This window comes from Panonychus citri, unplaced genomic scaffold (assembly GCF_014898815.1).
Source record: "Panonychus citri isolate SS breed McGregor unplaced genomic scaffold, ASM1489881v1 Contig00103, whole genome shotgun sequence".
Classification (NCBI taxonomy): Eukaryota; Metazoa; Arthropoda; class Arachnida; order Trombidiformes; family Tetranychidae; genus Panonychus; species Panonychus citri.
Genome location: NW_026515508.1, coordinates 1423 through 24448, shown reverse-complemented (window position 1 = coordinate 24448; position 23026 = coordinate 1423). Strand labels below are relative to the sequence as shown.

The 23026-nt window shown below is 31.9% G+C and overlaps 5 protein-coding genes, 1 long non-coding RNA gene and 2 pseudogenes across 6 annotated transcripts; 7 read left to right on the top strand and 1 right to left on the bottom strand.

Moving 5' to 3' along the window:
• The first annotated feature begins 1146 nt into the window (after positions 1-1146).
• Positions 1147-2663, top strand: LOC128388829 (4-galactosyl-N-acetylglucosaminide 3-alpha-L-fucosyltransferase FUT5-like). The gene is given in 4 exon segments (XM_053348286.1): positions 1147-1553; positions 1555-1766; positions 1769-2071; positions 2074-2663. Coding segments are annotated over 4 exon segments (1212 nt in total). The 5' UTR covers positions 1147-1167; the 3' UTR covers positions 2385-2663.
• Positions 2664-3067: 404 nt separating this feature from the next.
• LOC128388828 (4-galactosyl-N-acetylglucosaminide 3-alpha-L-fucosyltransferase FUT6-like) lies at positions 3068-4741 on the top strand (annotated as a pseudogene).
• A 505-nt stretch (positions 4742-5246) lies between these two features.
• LOC128388846 (4-galactosyl-N-acetylglucosaminide 3-alpha-L-fucosyltransferase FUT6-like) lies at positions 5247-7104 on the top strand. The gene has a single exon (XM_053348304.1). The coding sequence runs from the start codon at positions 5462-5464 to the stop codon at positions 6704-6706; it is 1245 nt and encodes a 414-aa protein (XP_053204279.1). The 5' UTR covers positions 5247-5461; the 3' UTR covers positions 6707-7104.
• Positions 7105-8242: 1138 nt separating this feature from the next.
• On the top strand, positions 8243-10012 carry LOC128388844 (glycoprotein 3-alpha-L-fucosyltransferase A-like; annotated as a pseudogene).
• A 109-nt stretch (positions 10013-10121) lies between these two features.
• Positions 10122-10942, bottom strand: LOC128388845 (MPN domain-containing protein-like). The gene is made up of 2 exons (XM_053348303.1): positions 10658-10942; positions 10122-10568 (listed from the first exon to the last, which is right to left on the bottom strand). The coding sequence occupies exons 1-2, from the start codon at positions 10760-10762 to the stop codon at positions 10344-10346; spliced, it is 330 nt and encodes a 109-aa protein (XP_053204278.1). The 5' UTR covers positions 10763-10942; the 3' UTR covers positions 10122-10343.
• Positions 10943-11735: 793 nt separating this feature from the next.
• Positions 11736-15263, top strand: LOC128388832 (4-galactosyl-N-acetylglucosaminide 3-alpha-L-fucosyltransferase FUT6-like). The gene is made up of 2 exons (XM_053348292.1): positions 11736-12425; positions 12568-15263. The coding sequence occupies exon 2, from the start codon at positions 12778-12780 to the stop codon at positions 14092-14094; it is 1317 nt and encodes a 438-aa protein (XP_053204267.1). The 5' UTR covers positions 11736-12425; positions 12568-12777; the 3' UTR covers positions 14095-15263.
• Positions 15264-16741: 1478 nt separating this feature from the next.
• Positions 16742-17790, top strand: LOC128388834 (uncharacterized). Its single transcript, XR_008325343.1, has 3 exons — positions 16742-16876; positions 17002-17183; positions 17273-17790. It is a non-coding gene; the product is annotated as an uncharacterized LOC128388834 (long non-coding RNA).
• Positions 17791-18460: 670 nt separating this feature from the next.
• LOC128388833 (uncharacterized) lies at positions 18461-19459 on the top strand. Its single transcript, XM_053348293.1, has 2 exons — positions 18461-18911; positions 19223-19459. Exons 1-2 carry the CDS (start codon positions 18574-18576, stop codon positions 19326-19328), a joined length of 444 nt encoding a protein of 147 aa, XP_053204268.1. The 5' UTR covers positions 18461-18573; the 3' UTR covers positions 19329-19459.
• Positions 19460-23026: the final 3567 nt, after the last annotated feature.

The window sequence follows — 23026 nt, the reverse complement described above, 5'->3', positions numbered from 1 at the left end:
ATTAATTAATGACTGATTAATTGTAATCTAACCTTGAATCGTTGGGATAAGACATTGACATTGGTGAATCAAGAATTGACTAGTTAATTGTTAACTGTTTAAATTCAAAGGCAATATAATGATTACAATTATTATTTATCAATCATGTGTTAACTTTAATTACATTAATTGGTCATGATTGATTTAATTGTTACAATGTAATGATAATAAAAGCAACAATAATAATAATGATACATGGTTGATACAAATTAGTTGATTGTGATGAGGAAACATGACAATTAAAGGATAGAAATTAATTCGTAGCCAACAAATTGAATCAATTAAGTTAATTAGTTGATCAACTGATTGTTTACATTCAAGTAATTGAATATTTTCTTTGTCAACAATCAATATCGAAACTGATTAAGACTATTGATAATTTTTAAATCCATTGATTAGTTACTGTTAATCAGCTGACAAATCAATACGATCGGATTAACAACAATTAAATGGAAACAAATGATTAAGTTAAACTAAAATCCTAACTTAATCTATTTGAACAATTAAAAATCTATAATTCTAACCACTAATAAGAAATGTAGTTAATCAAATAATCAAAGACAAAAACAAAAACAAAGATAATCAAAATGGATGAACAACAATTAACTTATCTGATAGAAACTAAATAAGGAAGTCATTGATATCTTTTAACAAAATGAATATGATTATCAATGAGAACAACAATTAGCTAAATACATTACATTGGATTAACATCGATGCACCAGTAATTGTTTACTGTAATTTGGAGTATCGTTTATGTACAGTCAACAACCAAATAATGAGACCGGTGTGTAAATTGTGATGACAACAGAAAAGGAAGAGGAAAGAGAAAAAGAAAGAGAAAGTTTTAATTAAAGATCTTTAGTTTAATTAAACCAAACGAATTGTCTCTTTTCATTTTCCCTTTTCTTTGAATGAATTATCTGAATCTCATCTCATATTCACCTTCTAATCGCAACGAGTTTTGCTCTTGTTCGAGTCCACTTAATCTAACGGCTATCAATTTATTCATTTTTTTCTCATCAACTCCAAGTCTATTCTCTCTCTCTCTCTCTCTCTCTCTCTCTCTCTCTCTCTCTCTCTCTCTGGTCATTTCTTTTTACAAACTAAATATTTAGTAGGTCGCAAATGGATGAAGTTCAATTATTACACAATAAACGAATTAATAAGTTGACTCGAAATTCTTGTCATTCATTCTCATTACAAAGACGTAAAAAGTGGATTTTGTTCATTGTTGGTCTCCTTTTTTGCCTCTATTTGGGCTATTTTCTCGTCAATCCAGGAAATAAATCGCATGGATCAGCTCATCCATTAGTCCGAGTGTCAATTCCAACTGCATTTCCTCCGCTCGTTTATCCTCCTTCTCCACCGATTATCATCCTATGGACTCCTCCTTTCGATTCATGGATAGGAACAACGGATGTGCCTTTAGACTGTGATTGTATTGTCACTCGAAATCGAAGTCTCTTACCTCAAGCGAAAGTTGTTATTTTCTATTGGCGTAATACTAATCTCAGATTTGCCTGAATATAAATTTGAAGGTCAAACGTGGATCTGGCATACTATGGAATCACCGATACACACACGTAGACGCTCTGAATTACCTGTTTTCTCTGATTACGTTGATTGTTGGTCCAGTTATCGAGCTAATTCTGATTTTCCAACTCCATATGGTTTTTTTTCACCAAAAAATGAATCTCATCAATCAGATGAAGTTAGTGTTCCTTTTCAAAGAAAAGTCGTAATGTGGTCTGGATGGTTTCACATTGTCATGCTCCTTCGGGAAGGCATGAATATGTTGAAGAGTTAGCTCGTTACATTGATGTTGACATTTATGGTGAATGTGGTCCATTCAAATGTCCACGTTCCGAGGGATCACATTGTTACGAATATTTTGAGAAAAAGTATCGATACTACTTGTCTTTCGAGAATTCAATTTGTAACGATTATTTTACAGAGAAACTACTCAATCTTCTTAATTACACAATCATTCCGATTGTTCTTGGTGGAGGTAATTATTCATACGTTTTACCAATCATTCGTATATTGATGCGCTTTCATTTAAATCACCTCGAGACTTGGCGATGTTATTACTGAGTTTATCTGCAGATGAGAGAAGATATAATTCATATTTTGAGTGGAAATCTCGATTCACAGTCAACAATAACGATTACCGAACACTTTCTTGCCAAATATGTCCCAAATTGAAACAGTTAACTCAAAATGAATTTTTATCATCAAATGTATTATGTAATCGTCGACATAAAGACTTGGATAATTGGTGGTACAATGAAGGATGGTGTAAGTCATGGAGTCCATGGAATCGATTCAAATTCTGGTTATAGTCAAGTAACTGAACAGTTCAATTTCGACTTGAACTGGCAAAACATTAAGCAAAGATTTTCACTAAACAATCAAGATCTAGTTCCACTATTTCAACAGTATAATTGTTACAGATTTTCTCACAAGTCAGTAACTTTCTCATTAAGAAGACAATTACATGTAAAAGTGGTTTCAAATCAAAATCTAATCGCTTCCATCTCCAAATGGATCCATTGTCTTGAATTCGATTATCATGTATTCTGAAGTTGTAAAAATTTTTGTTATTAAACAGTATTATCGTCATGAAATTTTTTGTTCTTGTGAATCAGCTCTCAGATCGATCGATAAATTCAGTTAATGAAATGACCCATTGAAAAAAAAGGTTGTTTTTCAATCGAATTTTCAATTGATCTTTTTTACAATAAATAAAATCGGAAACGTTGCAATGTCTGATTCAGGAAGAAATTGATCTCTACTAATAAACAATGATATGAATATGATTAACGTCGAGAACAATAATTAGCCGAATACCTTTTTTTAGATTTCAATCGATTCACCAGTGGCTGTTTACTGTAATTAGGAATCTCGCCAATCATGAGACCGGTGTGTAAACTGTGATGACAACGAAAAAGGAAGAGGAAAGAAAGAGAGAGAGAGAGAAAGCTGTAATGGAAGATCTTTAGTTTAATTAAACCTAAAGAATTATCTATTTTTCTATCTCTAATTATCCAAGTCTTATTCATATTCCCTCTCTAAACAATCGTGATAATTGCAACTGATCTGTTTTTCTCATGTCCACATAATATTACCACCACCAGATTATCAACTAATTTTTCATTCTTTGGATCGAAGATCATCTTTTTTTCATCATCTCCAAGTCAAAGTCTATTCTCTCTCTCTCTCCCCTGGCCATTACTTTTTCCGATCGAAAGCTTTACTATCTCGCAAATGGATGAGGTTCAATTATTACACAATAAACGAACTAATCAGCTAAACCGAAATTCACTTAATTCATCAAAAAGACGTAAAAAATGGACTCTGTTTATTATCGGTCTACTCTTTTGCCTCAGTTTTACCTATTTTGTTATCAATCTATCTTCTCGTTCAATCAGAGTCTCACCAACAACCATTTATCCTTTTTCATCACCGATTATCTTAATATGGACCGTTACCTTTAACTGTGGTTCATGGAACGAATCAACCAATTTACCTTTAGACTGTGATTGTATTGTCACTCGAAATCGAAGTCTCTTACCTCAAGCGAAAGTTGTGCTTTTCTATTGGCGAAACACTAATATCACAGATTTACCTAAATATAAATTTAAAGGTCAAACGTGGATCTGGCATCATATGGAATCTCCAATACACACATAGACGATCTGAATTAACCGCTTTCTCTAATTACGTTGATTGTTGGTCCAGTTATCGAGCTGATTCAGACTTTCCAACACCATATGGATTTATTTTACCAAATAATGAATCTCATAAATCTGAAAAATCGAACCAAGTTAATGCTCCTAATGCTTTCTTTGTAAATAAAAGTCGTAACGTGGCCTGGATGGTTTCTAATTGCGGAGCCCCATCGGGAAGAGATGAATATGTCAAAGAGTTAGCTCGTTACATTGATGTTGACATTTATGGTGATTGTGGTCCATACAAATGTCCACGTTCCAAGGGATCATATTGTTACCAGTATATTGAGAAAAAGTATCGATACTACTTATCTTTCGAGAATTCAATTTGTACCGATTATTATACCGAGAAGATAATCAATCTTCTTAATTACACAATCATTCCCATAGTTCTTGGTGGAGGTAATTATTCATACGTTTTACCAAATCATTCGTATATCGATGCGCTTTCATTTAAATCACCTCGAGATTTAGCAATGCTTTTACTGAGTCTATCTAACGACGAGAAAAGATACAATTCCTATTTTGAATGGAAATCTCGATTCACAGTCAAAACTAACGATTATCGAACACTTTCCTGCAAAATATGCTCCAGATTAAAACAATTAACACAAAGTGGATTTGTGTCCTCACCATCAACCAAAGATCTACAATTAAAACAATCAAATGTATTATGTAACCACCCAGATAAAGATTTGGCTTATTGGTGGTATAATGAAACCTCGTGTAAATCATGGACTCCGATAAATCAATTCAAGCTCTGGTCATTGAGAAGTTCAATTTGAACTTGAATTGAAAAAGCTCACTAATCAATCAAGATCTAGTTTCACTATTTACAAGTTATAATTATAATTTTTTAATCCACTGAGCAATCAATGCGATCGGATTAACAACAATAATATTTATAATGGAAACAGCATGATTCAGTTTAACTTTTCCAACAAGTTCATTAACCTAATCTATTATAATATTTGGACAATTAAACATTAAAAAGAAATGTAGTTAATCAAATAATCACAGAGAAAAACAATAATCAATAATGTGTCAAAATTAATGAACAACAATTAACTTTTCTGATAGAAATAGGAAGTCATTGATATCTTTGAATAAAATGGATATGATTATCAACAAAAGATTTAGTTAAACTAAAATCTTAACTTAATCTATTTGAACAATTAAAAATCTATGATTTTAGCCATTAATAAGAAATAGTTAATCAAATAATCAAAGTCAAAAGCAAAGATAATCAAAATAGATGAACAACTAACTTACACTTATTACATTGGATTAATATCGATGCACCGGTAATTGTTTACTGTAATTATGAGTATCGTGTATGTACAATCAACAACCAAATAATGAGACCGGTGTGTAAATTGAGGTGTAGACGAAAACGGAAGAGGAAAAAAAGAGAAAAAAAGGTAAAAAGTTGTAATTAAAGATCTTTAGTTTAATTAAACCTAACAAATTGTCTCTCTTTTCGTTTTCCCTTCTCGTAAGTTAAATTGTTCGAATCTCATTAATATTCACCTTCTAATCGCAAAGAGTTTTGATCTATTTTCGAGTCCACTTAATATACCAGATTATCAACTAATCTCTTCATTTTTTTCTCATCATCTCCAAGTCTATTCTCTTTCTCTCTCCCATTATCATTTCTTTTTCGAACCGAAGTCTTTAGTATAACGTAAATGGTTGAAGTTCAATTACTATACAATAATCAATTTAAACAGTTAACCCGAAATTTATACTCATCAAAAAGACGTAAAAAATGGATTCTTGTTATTATCGGTCTACTCTTTTGCCTCAGTTTTACGTATTTTTTTATCAATTTATTTTCTCGTTCAATCCAAGTCTCACCTGCTTTTTCAACTATCATTTATCCTCTGTCACCACCGATTATCCTAATATGGACCGTTACCTTTAACTGTGGTTCATGGAACGAATCAACCAATTTACCTTTAGACTGTGATTGTATTGTCACTCGAAATCGAAGTCTCTTACCTCAAGCGAAAGTTGTGCTTTTCTATTGGAGGAATACTGATCTCTCAGATTTGCCTAAATATAAATTTGAAGGTCAAACGTGGATCTGGCATCATATGGAATCTCCAATACACACACATAGACGATCTGAATTAACCGCGTTCTCTAATTACGTTGATTGTTGGTCCAGTTATCGAACTGATTCAGACTTTCCAACACCATATGGATTTATTTTACCAAATAATGAATCTCATAAATCTGAAAAATCGAACCAAGTTAATGCTCCTAATGCTTTCTTTGTAAATAAAAGTCGTAATGTGGCCTGGATGGTTTCTAATTGTGGAGCCCCATCGGGAAGAGATGAATATGTCAAAGAGTTAGCTCGTTACATCGATGTTGACATTTATGGTGATTGTGGTCCATTCAAATGTCCACGTTCCGAGGGATCACATTGTTACGAATATTTTGAGAAAAAGTATCGATACTACTTGTCTTTCGAGAATTCAATCTGTACCGATTATTATACCGAGAAGATAATCAATCTTCTTAATTACACAATCATTCCGATTGTTCTTGGTGGAGCCAATTATTCATCAGTTTTACCAAATCATTCGTATATCGATGCTCTTTCATTTAAATCACCTCGATACTTGGCAATGTTATTACGAAGTCTATCTGCCGATGAGAAAAGATACAATTCCTATTTTGAGTGGAAATCTCGCTTCACGATTAACAATAACGATTATCGAACACTTTTTTGCCAAATATGCTCCAGATTGAAACAATCAACCCAAAGTGGATTTTCATTTTCATCATCAACCAAAGATCACCATCAATTAAGACGATCAAATGTATTATGTAACCATCCAGATAAAGATTTGTTTAGTTGGTGGTATAATGAAACCTCATGTAAATCATGGACTCCAATAAATCAATTCAAGTTCTGGTCATAGTCATGCGATTGAACTTGAATTCACAAGGAAAAAGTCATAGAAACGACTTTCAGAAAACAATCAAGATCTAAATTATTTCTAGTTAATTGATCATAACCACCATCATGGCTTTTGTTTGTAATTAATCTCAATTATAATTACAAATTATAAGTACCAAATTGATTTATTCCAACCTTCAGCACTAAACTGAACTCATGGTTGACATCGAGGAATCCAAATTAATCGATTCCGGCAATCGTCTAAAAATAGATGGTCAAGTGAACAAGGAAAAAGAAAAAACAAATAAAATAGTTCCAAAGATTCACCTGAGCTCACATACAGTCCTCTCCAAAAGTTTAAAGACAATAATCAGTTGATTATAACTCGACTTCTAGTTCAGATAAATTCAAAATTTCTAACGAGGAATTAATAAAAATTATAAAACTATGAAATATAAGTTTGAGACAAATAATTATCGAGTTTATTATCCAAGGAAAATCATGCGATCAACAAGATCGCTTTGTCTATGAAATTTTGAGAAATTGAATTCATGAATGTGAACGAATGTCTTTTCTGGCTTTTTTGTAATTTAATTATTTTAATTTAACTTTCTTCTTCATTAACTAATGACTCTTGACCTGACCCCCTTTTACATTGGTTCTATTCGGACGTGTTGTTGACGATTTTTGTGTTCTTTCTGCTAATACTTTTAGCATTTCTGTACGATTACTATTAATAGTTTTTCTTAAATCTTGATATAAAAATCGCAATAATTGTTAACAACAGTTAAAAGAAAACAAAATTATTAAACTTTCCCAACAAGTTAATTTATCTAATCTACTTGGACGATTAAACATTTATAATTATAACCATTGATAAGAAATAATATCGGGTGACCAAAGATGAGTGAGTAACTCACGAACCTTAGGTTTTAGACCTACGTTTCTGTACATTTTGAGAAAGTGAGTTTTACGCTGAGTCCAAAAATGTTCGGCTTTTTTTCTTAGGACGTACGGTTCTCGAGAAATCGAGTGGCCTGAAAAGCGAACGGTTGACGGCTCGATAACTTCCCCATTATAAATTTCTCATGTAGAAAATCGCGATTTTGGCCTTTAAATAAGAACCACAGTTGTATTTGAACTTCGAAAGTTTTGAAAAAATTACTCATTAATATTTGATCGATGGCGCTTTCAATGACGCTTTGAACTTTATTCTAGAACCTACCATTCTTGAGATACTCACTCATTTTCGCTCACCCGATAGTTGATCAAATAATCAAAGACAATAACCAAACAATAATCAAATAGTGTGTCAAAATTGATGAACAACAATTAGCTAAATATTAATACATTACATTGGATTAATATCGATGCACCAGTAATTGTTTACTGTAATTATGAGTATCGTGTATGTACAATCAACAACCAAATAATGAGACCGGTGTGTAAATTGAGGTGTAGACGAAAACGGAAGAGGAAAAAAAGAGAAAAAAAGGTAAAAAGTTGTAATTAAAAATCTTTAGTTTAATTAAACCTAACAAATTGTCTCTCTTTTCGTTTTCCCTTCTCGTAAGTTAAATTGTTCGAATCTAATTCACATTCACCTTCTAATCGCAAAGAGTTTTGATCTATTTTTCGAGTCCACCCAATCCAACAGGTTACTAACTAATTTCTTCATTTTTTGGATCCACAGTCATCTTTTTTATTCTCTCTCTCCTTTGGTCGTTTTCCAATCGAAAGCTTTACGAACTTGCAAATGGACGAAGTCCAGTTACTATATAATAATCGAATTAACCGGTTAAACCGAAATTCACACTCATCACAAAGACGTAAGAAATGGACTCTGGTTATTATCGGTCTCATCTTCTGCCTTTATTTTACCTATTTCTTCATCAATCGATCATTTGCTCGATCAATCCGAGTCTCACTTGCATTTTCAACAACCATTTATCCTCTTTCACCACCGATTATCCTAATATGGACCGTTACCTTTAACTGTGGTTCATGGAACGAATCAACCAATTTACCTTTAGACTGTGATTGTATTGTCACCGAAATCGAAGTCTCTTTGCACAGGCGAAAGTTGTTATTTTCTATTGGCGACATACTAATCTCTCAGATTTGCCTAAGTATAAATTTGAAGGTCAAACGTGGATCTTGCATCATCTAGAGTCTCCAGCTAACACACATAGACTATCTGAATTAACCGCTTCTCTAATTACGTTGATTGTTGGTCCAGTTATCGAGCTGATTCAGACTTTCCAACACCATATGGATTTATTTTACCAAAGAATGAATCTTTTGAATCAGACAAAACTAATGTTACCTTTTCTCAGAAAAGTCGTAATGTAGTCTGGATGGTTTCACGTTGTAGGGCCGAATCAGGAAGAGATGAATATGTCAAAGAGTTAGCTCGTTACATTGATGTTGACATTTATGGTGAATGTGGTCCATACAAATGTCCACGTTCCGAGGGATCATATTGTTACGAATATTTTGAGAAAAATATCGATACTACTTGTCTTTCGAGAATTCAATCTGTACCGATTATTATACCGAGAAGATAATCAATCTTCTTAATTACACAATCATTCCCATTGTTCTTGGTGGAGCCAATTATTCATCAGTTTTACCAAATCATTCGTACATCGATGCGCTTTCATTTAAATCACCTCGATACTTGCAATGTTATTACGAAGTCTATCTAACGATGAGAAAAGATACAATTCCTATTTTGAGTGGAAATCTCGGTATACGATCGACAATAACGATTATCGGATAGTTCTTTGCCAAATATGCTCCAGATTGAAACAATCAACCCAAAGTGGATTTTCATTTTCATCATCAACCAAAGATCTACAATTAAGACAATCAAATGTATCATGTAACCGTCAATATAAAGATTTTGTTGGTTGGTGGTTCAAGGAAGGTTGTACATCATGGAGTCCACGAAATAGATTCAAATTCCGGCCGTTGAACAGTTAAATTTGAGTTTGAATTGACGAAGTTAAAAATTTTCACTAAATAATCAAGGATTCACAATTTACAAGTTATGATTATAACTTGTTGATCCACCAATTAATCAGTACAAATGTATTCTCAACAACAAAAACAATTTAAGGAAAACTCAGTGATCTATTTAAACGTTTCCAACAAGTCCAGCAGCCTAATCTATTTTGATGATTAAATATTTCTAATTATAATCATTTGTAAGATCTTACTGCTGCAGTAACTTTCTATCGGCGATATACTAATCTCTCAGATTTACCTAAATATAAATTTGAAGGTCAAACGTGGATCTTGCATTATCTGGCATTTCCAATGAACACTTTTAGACGATCTAGTTTATCCGATTTACCTGTTGAAGTTGAAGTGAATTACGTATTTAAGAGCTAAATGTTATTACTATTTATTAATTTGGTTCACTATTTGTTGTTTTTCTTTTTACAATGTAAGAATTTCCCTTTGTCAATTGGTTAGACATTATTGCTGAGATCAAGTTTTATCCATCGCTCTTTAATCTGGTTTGGTGTGGAGTTTGTCGATTAATGAAAATTATGAATAAATATCAATTGTATTCTTGTTAGAGATAAAAGGAGATTGTTGTTTTGTCATGGGAATTGGACGATTTTGTTAATTGTGGCGAAGTGGAAATTACTTCAAGGGAGTAAAAGTCCTTTGAGAAAAGCCCAGAAATGGGAAAGTGCTTGTTGTTGGACTTGTGTCTGAGCTGGAGTTTGATTAACGGTAGTGGTGAGATCTCGGGGTAAAAATGGCTTTAAAGAGGCCTGAAGTTTGTGCCAAAAAGTTTTCTCTTTAGTTGAGTAATTATCGGAAAATTTAATCGCGTCTGGACCATCAATATAATAATGAGCAAGTAGACGCTGAACAAGAAAAAGTTAATAAATAAAAGAAAAAAATAATTAGAAGAAAATAATTTTTGTTTAAAAATTTTTATCCAAAGTATACTAACCATGTCTAATAGTAAATCTTGTGTTAGAAATGAATCTCTGGTCACACTGTAAGTCATCTGCATGGGTCGCCCATATTCAAGGGGTTTAAATTCATTTGGAGGCATAACCCAAAAAGCTTGATACCTTGAGGTTAATCTTGGATTATCTTCATCGTAAGGTGAACAAATTAATCCAATACAGGGAATGTAAGTTGTAAGTTGAAAGAAGAAAATAATTATTGTTAAATATAAACCGATAAATCAATTCTGGTCATTGAGCAGTTCAATTTGAACTTGAATTGAAAAAGCTCACTAATCAATCAAGATCTAGTTTCACTATTTACAAGTTATAATTATAATTTTTTAATCTACTCAGCAATCAATGCGATCGGATTAACAACAATAATATTTATTAATATAATGAAAACAAAATGATTCAGTTCAACTTTTCCAACAAGTTCATTAACCTAATCTATTATAATATTTGGACAATTAAACATTAAAAAGAAATGTAGTTAATCAAATAATCACAGAGAAAAACAATAATCAATAATGTGTCAAAATTGATGAACAACAATTAACTTATCTGATGGAAAACAATTGAAACTAAATCAGGAAGTAATTGATATCTTCTAATAATATGAATATGATTTACAACCAGAACAACAATTAGCTGAATCCATTTGATATAAAAGATTAAATTGACAGGAAACAGTTAAAATCGATACACGAATAGATCACAAATAAGATAACCAAACAATCAATCAGATAATTAGAAGATGATTTCTGATTAATTGTCAATCAGAACAAAATGAAAACAATCAAACCAGAAAAAGAGATCAAGACATTAACCTTTAACCAGAAAGAAAAGGTAAAACCTCCTAAATGATTTAGTTAATTGTTGCGAATCAGTGTGTTGGTTAATTGGTGTAATCGAAAGGTTTCCCAATGTTGATTGTGTAGCAAAAAGAAAGAAGAAAAAAGAAAGTGAAGAAAGTGAAAGAAAGAAAGAAAACCAAAAGAAAGAGAAAATCATTTTTTCTATTTTCCAAAAACTGGTTACTCTCTTTTTCCTTTTGTTTACATTTGATTTTCTTTCATCTTCATCTCTACTTAATATGTTTCATTTTTCTTCTTCTTTGTAATTATTTGTAATTATTTGTTAATTGTTCGCAATTTAATCAACATCGTGTGTCCATTTTGACCTGTTGGTTGAAAAGAAGAGAAAAGAAAAAAGAGAAAAAAATTGTCAACAAAAAGTCATTTTTTCTCAATAGTTGCTGATCTGTAATTCCACTTTCTGTATCTCTCTTTTTCTCTGTTTTTATATCAATTGATTTTCTAATTACCAATGTGATTTAATCAACCTCTTTCTTTTCATCTTCTTCTATCATCATCAGTATTTTCTTCTTCTTCTTCTTCTCTCCAGAATGACCAATCATTCTATTCTTTTCTGAGTCGCCGATTTTCTATTGTGTATAATTGCCTTCTCATTGTGTATATTTCTCTCATCATTTTCTTTTGTTTAATTCTATCCAAAATTCTACCTCAACACAAATTTCTAATTAACTCCAATTAACCGTTTATATGTGTGTCATTTATTTGATTGAATTCGTAAAATCTGACGATGATTACAGTGATTAGATTAAATTGTCAGAAGAAAATGATCAATGGTTACTTTTATTCTGTAATGACACAAGATTTTTATCAACAACAAGCCACCGATACTTAAACCAGTTGAGATACAAGAAGAAAATTCAATCATCATCAATTATTTATATTCTAATAAGTAAGAAAAACATCTGAACATGTGATTCTTTTTGATTTATAGTCAACAAGATCAACTGTGTATTCGAATTGCAATTAATTTGGAATCTCGTTCATGTATCATATCTAACAAATTGTCTCTTTTTGTTATCCCTTCTCTTTAGATAAACTATCCGAATCTCATTCACTTTCTAAACAATCGTGGTAATCACAACGAGTTTTGATCTGTTTTTCTCATGTCCACATAATCTACCAGATTATCAACTAATCTCTTCATTTTTTTTCATCATCTATCCAAGTCAAAGTCTATCTCTCTCTCTCTCTCTCCTCCTTGGTTGTTTCTTTTTCCAATCGAAAGCTTTACTATCTCGCAAATGGATGAAGTTCAATTATTACACAATAAACGAACTAACCAGTTAACCCAAAATTCACTTAATTCATCACAAAGACGTAAAAAATGGACTCTGGTTATTGTTGGTCTCCTCTTTTGCCTCTATTTCACCTATTTTTTCATCAATCCAGCTGATCCATCAGTCCGAGTCTTGGATGTTTCAAACAAATTTCTTCTCAATGGTTTAAACCAACAAACACCCTCTCAACTTGCCGCCTATTCAACATCATCACTTTCACCAGCATCTCCAGCAATCATTTATCCTCCCGCTCCACCGATTATCCTCCTTTGGACCGCTGCCTTTGATAGTGATTCATGGTGGGGAGCAACTAATTCACCTTTAGACTGTGATTGTATTGTTACCCGAAATCGAAGTCTCTTGGCTCAAGCGAAAGTTGTAATTTTCTATTGGCGGAATACTAATCTCAAAGATTTGCCTAAATATAAATTTGAAGGTCAAACGTGGATCTGGCATCATATGGAATCTCCAATGAACACTTATAGACGATCTAGTTTAACCGCTTTCTCTAATTACATTGATTGTTGGTCCAGTTACCGAGCTGATTCAGATTTTCCAACTCCATATGGAACCATTATACCAAAGAATCAATCTCATGAATCTCACAAATCAGTTAGTATTCCCTTTTCAAAGAAAAGTCGTAATGTGGCCTGGATGGTTTCCAATTGTGGAGCCTCATCGGGAAGAGATGAATATGCTAAAGAGTTAGCTCGTTACATTGATGTTGACATTTATGGTGCTTGTGGTTCATTTAAATGTCCAAGTTCAAAAGGATCATATTGTTACCAGTATATTGAGAAAAAGTATCGATACTACTTGTCTTTCGAGAATTCAATTTGTTCCGATTATTATACCGAGAAGATAATCAATCTTCTTAATTACACAGTCATTCCTATTGTTCTTGGTGGAGCCAATTATTCATCAGTTTTACCAAATCATTCGTATATCGATGCTCTTTCATTTAAATCACCTCGATACTTGGCAATGTTATTACGAAGTCTATCTGCCGATGAGAAAAGATACAATTCATATTTTGAGTGGAAATCTCGCTTCACGATTAACAATAACGATTATCGAACACTTTTTTGCCAAATATGCTCCAGATTGAAACAATCAACCCAAAGTGGATTTTCATTTTCATCATCAACCAAAGATCACCATCAATTAAGACGATCAAATGTATTATGTAACCGTCGACATAAAGATTTGGTTAGTTGGTGGTTCAATGAAGGATCATGTAAATCATGGACTCCGATAAATCGATTCAAATTCTGGTCATAGTCATGCGATTGAACTTGAATTCATAAAGAAAAAGACGTAGAAGAGAAAAGGTTTTCAGAAAACAATCAAGATCTAAATTATTTCTAGTTAATTGATCATAACCACCATTATCTCATCATTGTCACCGGCAGCATCTTCATCCTCATTTGGTCATTTTTTGTATAACTCATTCCAATTATACTTACCAAATACATATCAAGTATATGTCAACATAATCAAGAGTTTCTTGTCAGATCAACAATTTAGATTAAATCTGGAAACATGTGAACCAATTGGCTGACATAATACGAGTTAGCAATTCAATTTCAAGTTCCAGTAAATTCGTGGCCTGTTGATTATCACGGAAAGTTGTTAAATCTCCCTTAATCCAACTGCAATCTCTAATCCAAGGAAGAATCTATATGGAAACTAAAAGAAAAATAGTATTTTATTATTACTGGTCAATCTACTGATTATGAGTGTATTTTAGATACACGAGAATCGCAAAAAAATTGGACAAAATGAATCGGATTAAGGTCAAGCCTAAACAATCAGATGGTAAAAGGTTAAATCGCCCCACATTTCATCCAATAATTTACCATGAAAACCTTGAATAATCAGCGAAACTATTACAAATTAACTTGTAACAAGTCTGTCCAACAATCAACTAATCAAAGTGATCCTTGAATCTACTCCTTTTCTGTCTCTCTTTCTAATTTTCTAATTATTCTGAAGTATATATTCTGAATATTGATGAGAAAATTTCAAACAATACAATCAGTTGAACCCAAATGAACAACAATTACAACCCGATTTTCTGATGGGACGATAAAAAACCCAATCAAATGACTGCAATTATCCAAATACTTTGGTTCCCATCGAAACGATCAACAATTAACATAACTGGTTGACAAATTTACTTACAATTTAAACTTAAACCTGGTCAATAATTTAAAGCAATTAACTGAAGAGCTCGTGAAATAATAATGATAATTTTTGGAGAATCAACTTGATAACTTGGAAAAAGAATTTGTCAAAATTTAATTCCAATTGAATCTAGTGTATTTGAGCGTTAGAAACTTTGTAATTGTTTGCAATTTAATGTGTTATTTTTTTCTGTTGATTATAAAGAAGAAAAAAAAGTTAATCACTGTCAATAAAATCGGCTGGTTGATTGTCCTATGTAACAATCTTAATTGTTTGACTTTAAAGAGAGAAAACGTTTTTTCTTTTAGAATTTTTTTTCTTTTCTTTTCTTTTGATATTACAGAATATGATAAAATGAAAGGTAGAGGAAATTTCATCAATTCTCTCCATCAATTCGAGTAACCAAAGTCCGAAGGATTTTTTTTTTCTGTGCAAATGGCTAATAAATTAACCCTCAGGGGGTTACGAGCTTTTCTGATAGGAAATACATTGAGGAGATGGAGAGATTTTGATTGTAACAATCAATTGGTCATGGATATTTTCCAATTAATCTTTGGTTTCTTTGTTTTCTTCTTCATCTTCTTCTTCGTCTTCGTCCTCTTTATTGTTCCCTGATTGTTTTGATTTACTGGTCGCCTTGATTTCCAATGATTGTGTACATTTATCAAGCCGATTCAATGTTGTCTTTCGAGCGCTTCTCACATCTTCCCGTCCATTTGAATCGATATTATCCAATTTCAACATGCACCTTGTTAGCATTTCATCCAGGTATCTATACTCTTTACCTTGATATTCTCCGTCAAACTTTTCCACCTCAGATTCCAGTTGATCGGCCTCACCATCAATCTCAGCGACCATTTCCAGAGGATCTTTTTTCAACCTCTTAACGTTGTTTACATTTTCGCTTGAAGTGTTTCCTTGCTTATTTGTTGTGGACCTTAAAAAATTGAACAACATCGAAAAAGACATAAACTTGATCGTGACTCGATCTCTAAATATCAATCAAAATAAACAATCACCTTAAGGGCAAAAGAAATCAAAAACTGTAAACACTTATATCACCACCACATTTGTAAACAAACACCAAAAAATTAACAATAGAAAAAAAAATTCTAATCGATTTCCTTCGATCTTTATTTCCAAATCGATTTTCGGCTATCGAACTAATCGAACCAGAAAAAATCGATCCTAATATCTAATCACTAACGAAATTGAAAGTGAAAATTTTAATTAACTGATTAACCGAATTGATTTATTTTGTTTTTTTTTCGGTGAAATTTCAATTATTTCAATTGGTTTGCTAAAGTTTTCTCCAACAAAATGGTTGACCAGAAAAGAGATACAACAAATTTAAGAAGTAAATTGTTTCGGGTTAATTGATGTAACGAATAAACAATTTTGACCTAAATTAGTGACTAATCAATAAGATGATCAATTAACAGTTCTAACAATTAGTGAAAGCATTAAATTTATGATAAATGGATGCAGATCAATATGGTTGATTAAATTGATCTTGATTAGTTTTGATTATAATTTCTTCCTTATGAAAATAAGTTTGTAAATGTTTGACCACAACCGATTAATTGATTAATTGTTGGTCAATATTTTTGATTAATTGTTGAAGTGAAAGTTTTATTCATTCAATTTAAACAAGTTTAACTGATTAACTTTCTCATCAATGGAGGAGTTTATCAACTGGACCATAGTTTAATTGATAGGAGGTGACTTTTGATCAGTTGGAAAGGTATATATATAAAAAACGATGATTTAGTTGGACAATCAACTAATCAGTGTTTTCATCAGTTCTAAGAGACTTGAAAAAATAATTTATCTTCTTTATCAAACTGTTTGATTGTGAGAAATCAATTAATCAAAGGTAATCAGTTGGACTTTTTTTTCGTAAACATCAATTTTTCAGTGTTTTCTTGATTGTTGTCAATTGTGTACTCGTTGTGATATTAATCTAATCATTTGTCTTTCCTTGATTGTTATTGACATTAGATGAGGTCACCAACTATTTTCATTTGTTTATCAACTTTGGTGATCGTCTTACTGATTGTTGCCCCAGAATCTGGATCAGCTGGTCGCCGGAAGATGATGAAACTCAAGGGACTCGCAGCATTGGCACTTCTCATGAAACCCAAGAAGAAAATGATCCCGATTCCAATTCCAATCCCAATTCCGTAAGTAGTGAACAAAAATTCTGATGCAACGTTTCAACCTTTGACCTTCCCTTTCTCTGTTTGTTTAATTTGGAAAATGATCCAATCAGATTTTCCTCCGAAAAACTAATGATGAAGAAACGAAACTCAATGATCTTCCATGAACACGCCGTAGCCGTTTCAGCTCCACCCGCTATGGTTCAACACCATGCAAGCTACATGATGCCACAAATTGTCGCTCAGCCCCATGTTCACCCAGTAATCTGTTCCATGTCCTGATGATGCCACAAATTAATCGTTCTTAGCTCATTGAAAAAGAAATTGAATCTCATCTGATTGATTGATATTCATATTTCACGACTTGATTAGGATTCCTAGTAAATAATTCCCAAAACACTGAGTTTTCATCTTCTAAATTAATCGACTCAGATAATATCGTTATCATTTTCATCACTTCATAGAAAAAAAAACTTTTTAATAACAAATTAACTGAACAATAATTAAACTAAATGAGTCAATTATTGTTTCCATGTTAATTTTCATGGTAATGTTATGTAACCTAAATGTGTTTATTGCAAGAAAATATAATAAATTTCATGATAATTTATATATTATTTATATATTAAAAATAATTCATATACTGGTGAACATTTGTCCATCAAATTGATTAGGTTACATAAGAAAAACTTTTAAATTTCATGTTATTCATTCAGAACTTAGATTGATAATCATAAGGTTGATATTTCCATGATAGGTTTCATGAGATTCCAGATATTGAATTGAATTGAAATTAAATTAAAACTGAATTAAGATCTAACCTTAACCAATCATTTCCATCTTATAATATCCTCATATTTATTTCGATATCTTTCATCATCATCATCATCAGGAAACTTTCTCTCTCTCTTTCTCTCTCATTCTCATGAAATAAAATTCTATCTTTTGTTACATAAACAAATTTTAAAGAAAAAAAGTTCATGTAACAATAATAAACAAGAATTCATATTGAACAATGAGATTTTATATTATCATCATGATGGACAACATGAGGATAATGTTATCATGTTGTTCATCTGAGATTATTCCAAACGATTTTCTTTTCTAAATCATCAATTGAGTCTAATAATGAATTAACTTTTCTGTGAATGACAAGAAGAAAAGTCGAATCATATTCTTTTCTCTCTCATACTCATCTTTTTGTATAAGAAAATTAAAAACAACATGATGAAGATGATCAATTTGATAATTCGAATAAAAAAACCGTTTTTTTTCTCGACTATAAATTATTCTGATTCGAAGGAAATTGGAATCAGTTTGAACCATCAACCTTTTATATTGAGATTAAATTTTAGACATTGACCATTAATAAGTTGATTACAGTTAAAGTGAGTGGACATTAAGATAATCAAATATGAATAGTTGGTTATTAGGAAAAGTTTTCGTTGTTAAAAATTCATCAAAAAAGTTTTGTTCAATTTCCTCATGTTCAACAATGATAATGGTCATTTCGATGTCCATGTGTTTTCTCATGATAAGTTTACCTTTATCGGAAGCTCGAATTGACTCGAAAAACAAGGAAATGGACCCAAGCCTTTTGGAAGAGAAATTTCGATCTCCATCTTCCTTATCATCATCATCTTTATCAGCTGATATCTCATCAGGATCAGGTGATGTTCAACCAGCTTCCGATGCTCTTCAGCATTTCCTCAAAGAGCTGGACAGGTATGTGGCCATTGCAGGGAGACCAAGGTAAGAATCATTAAACTTAATCTCTATTCAGTTGAGACTAATTACAAGTTTACTAATGAAAACTTTGATTGATTAGCAAGATAATATTAATTATCGAATTATTATTAAACTGTAACAATTTTCCTCCTCGAAGAAAAAGTTACTTAGAATCATGATTATATAAGAAGGAAAAGTTTCTTATCTTTCTCTGAGTTTTTTTTCTTCATGAAATTTCCTCTGATTTGACAGGTTTCGATAATGTTAATAAAATTCTTAACTCGAAAAAGTTCTAATATTTTCAACTCGTTTTTACCTCATCATTTTCTTTCTAGATTTGGACGAAGTGCTTACAAACCTCGGCCTCTTTTGTCTGAATATTTGCTATCAAGGAATCTCAATGAATTTCCCATGATAAGATATTTAGATCACACAGATTAACGGCACAATTAAGAATCAACAGTTTATCCAAATCCTGGATCACTGTTATGATTAAAATGCGAAATTTCATTTCACTGTATTGATAAAAATAACTAATAAAAATCTTTTCCCTGTTTCGATTGTAAACTTAACACACGAATTTGTCTATCTCTTTCTATTCGGTTGATCAAATGAAATAAAATCGAAATATAAAATGATAAAGTTATCGAACTCAAAGAAAAGAAATGTCGAAAACCGAAAGGAAATCTATTCTTAATTCAATCATCAAGTTTAATTGTCGAACATAAGAGAGAAAAAGAAAAAGAGACTCTGTTGGAATATCGAACTTTCTTTGATTTTGGAAAAAGAATTCATGGAAAATCATGAGATTGAACAGGTAAATACTGAGATGAGAAGGGTTTAATAGATGGAGGTGTGAAATTACTTGGAGCGGAAAAGGAAAGTTACTTTTTCTTTTCTCTTTCTCTTTGTTCTTACAACCTTTTTCATGTTTTCTTTTTGTTCCAATTTTTTTATCATGATAACCTTTTCATGATGTTGTCCATACACACACACATACTAACATACATCACAATTTACTTTCCAATTGATCAATCTGCTAAAAATCGAGGTAAAAAACTTTCGTCGATACAAAAAACAAACCATTCATTGACCACTTTCAACATTTCAAAAGGTATCAAAGTGAAATCTGTCCAATGTTTTTTTCTCATTCCTCACAATCAATATTGATTGTTGATTGAAGACTTTCTTGTTTTCTTAAAAGTTCATCGTGTTGACTACAAACAATTTGATCTTGATGATAGTTTAACTCATTCTCAATATGATTTCTCACCTGTATCCAAGTTTAATACAATTAAAATTGCATCAATCTGATGATTGATAACATCAAATGTAGCGTTCATCAATCACACAGGTATGCTGAAGATGAACTACAGCGATGGACATTGACTAGAGAACGTGAAAATTTCTGAATCAATATCAGGAATCAAGGACTGGAATGACTTATGTAAATGGGCCAATTTTTGACGGACTTGACCAAGTAATTTTTAGGACGAACGAAAGAAAAACTTTACCACTGTAAATGTGATATTAGAAATAGAATAAAGTTAATTGAATTGGTGAGAAAATGTTGCTTGTGAAAGTTATGAATAGCCACCATGAACTTCAGACTCTGAATGTCAGAATCGTTTGTAAACAAAACCTATAACGAGATGAATATATGATATAGAATTGAAACTTTGGCTTATGTAATAATAGTCGAAGGGGAAAAGTTCTGATGATGATCTGAGACCTTTAAGAGCTACATGGGGAGAGGTGGGAAAGAGAGGATGCTCTCTTTATTTATCGAGATTCAGAGAGTTTCAATATTTTCGTAATGACGTATTCAACTTGGTTTCGTCGTTTGTTTCTTTAGGAATTGTTTATCTTTCATTTTCCTATAGAAATTTTCGAAATCTCAAAATTTTTTGCTTCTTCCTTCTCTATTCTTTTCCTTGATATTATATATTCTTTCATCATGATAATTATATCATCATATGGAAAAGTATTTCAAGTGTATTCACATTCTTGTTGGTTCAAAAGAGACGAAAACTGAAAATTATGCTTCCCATTTTTATCGAACTCAAAACGTTAGAACAAAAGAAAAAGTTCTTAGAATAATAATAGTTGTAATAATAATGCTCTTTTTCCGTATGGTTTACCATCTTATCTCACCATCTTAATATTTTCTTGTCAAGTTTCATGATAAACTTGAAATCACTTTTACCTTACCGTCCTTTTCATATCTGATTAACATGATAATCTAAATTCACAATGTTGATTCAGTATTGGAATAAATTTTCAAATACTTTATGAAAGTTAATGATTTCTATATCCTCCAAAATTATATTCAAACTTTCAGGCTTGAAATATTTTACCGGATTAAATTTTGTTTACATGATTATCGGACTTTCAATCACATTGAAAATCAAGTAATGAGAATTGAAAAAACTTTTGAAAAATTTTAATATGATAATTGGGTATCGCCCAAACTACCATAAGTCCATCCGAATTTCGCTTTGTGAACGAAAATTTTATTTAATTTTTTCTGGCTTTAAAAAGAGCAAAATAATTCACCCAAATTTTACCAGAGCCGAGTCATTCACGCCCTTTTGGCCTACCGAAAGGTCAGTTTCGAACTTGATGTCAAACAAATTCGGATGGTCTCTCAAGTCCATATCTGTGATCTGATCTTGTCAACGACTCTCCGTTCTCAAGTAATTCTGAAAACAAATCTGTTAATTTAACTTAATCGCCCTGCAGAGGAAATCGATATTCAATAGTTTAATGTAAATCTTTGACTTCTCCGTGTTTGTTGGTAGCTTGGCGTTAAATTTCATGATGGACAGTCATCAAATGACAGTAGTTATATTATGTCCTCTTCCAGCACAAACTCACACTCCAGATCAAAGTTTCTAGGTAGAATTTTTTTTTTGAATTCTTAGATAAATTTATTGGCGCGAAATTCGAGTTTTTTCAAAGTTTTAAATATGAAAATGAATGTTTTTAATGATAGGAGCCCTCCAGGATTTTCTTTAAACTTTCCTGGACCTTTCGAGCAGTGAAATACAAGCTGCACTTTTTATTGTGTTCAGAGAGTTTGTGAGGTATTCATTGGTCTAACTTTCGCACTTTTCCTATTTGTTTGAGATGACGACCGATTGATGTCGAAATTCCCAAAAAAGTTCTGTTATGGTTAGCAATAAGTTCAAAGGGATTATCTCGTCCATATTTCCATGTAGTTAAAGGAGCAGTTAATTCTAATATATATATATGAATGAATGTTTGCCTCGCTTAAAAAGTTTCATCAATAAATATCATCATGAAGATAAGGTTTTATTCTGGCCTGACTTCAACATCTCACTATGCTAGAGTAACTCAAGAGCGACTCAAAAAGTTGAAAATTGAATTCGTACCACGAATTTCAAACCCACCCAACTGTCCACAGCTTCGTCCGATCGAAAAGTTCTGGGCCATTTTGAAATCGCGAGTTTATGCTGGTGGTTTCAAAGCAAAATCAGAATCAGAATTGATAAAAAGGACCAAAAAAACAATCAAAAACCTCGAACCTACACTTTCCAACACTTTAATGGCCAACTTACGCAAGAAGGTTCGAAAAGCTGAAGACAATGGAATTTTTTCAGTTCTATGATAATATTTTTTTTGCTCATGATAATTTCTATCTTTTCTGAAAAAATCATCCATTAAACTTGCTGGTGATGGTGTTGGTGGTGGTTAGGGTGGTAATGAAGGTTGAGTTGAATCAATTTCTTGGTCTTATAGATCACCGATAGCCCGAGCAACACGATTCATGAAGTTTTCTATGAATAATTTATGATCAGGGTCCAGATTATAATTCGCGTATATGTCACGGGTCTCAATTGGATCGTAGATTAAACTCATGTTCAGGATACACTTTTATAAAACTTGGTGAACTTATTAAACTTATTAATCTTAAGGGAACTAGATGATTAAATTAACTGATAAAGGTTTATATAACAAAGAAAGAGTTCCAACATTTATCTTGGATAACTCGGTTAGGGATGATTTTTTGTCTTCAAGTATTTAGACTTCAGATTCGAGTTATGGAAGTTTGGGTGATACATAATTGTCATATTTTAAGATTATTCAAGGACAAATACTTATTAAGGCTTCTTCGG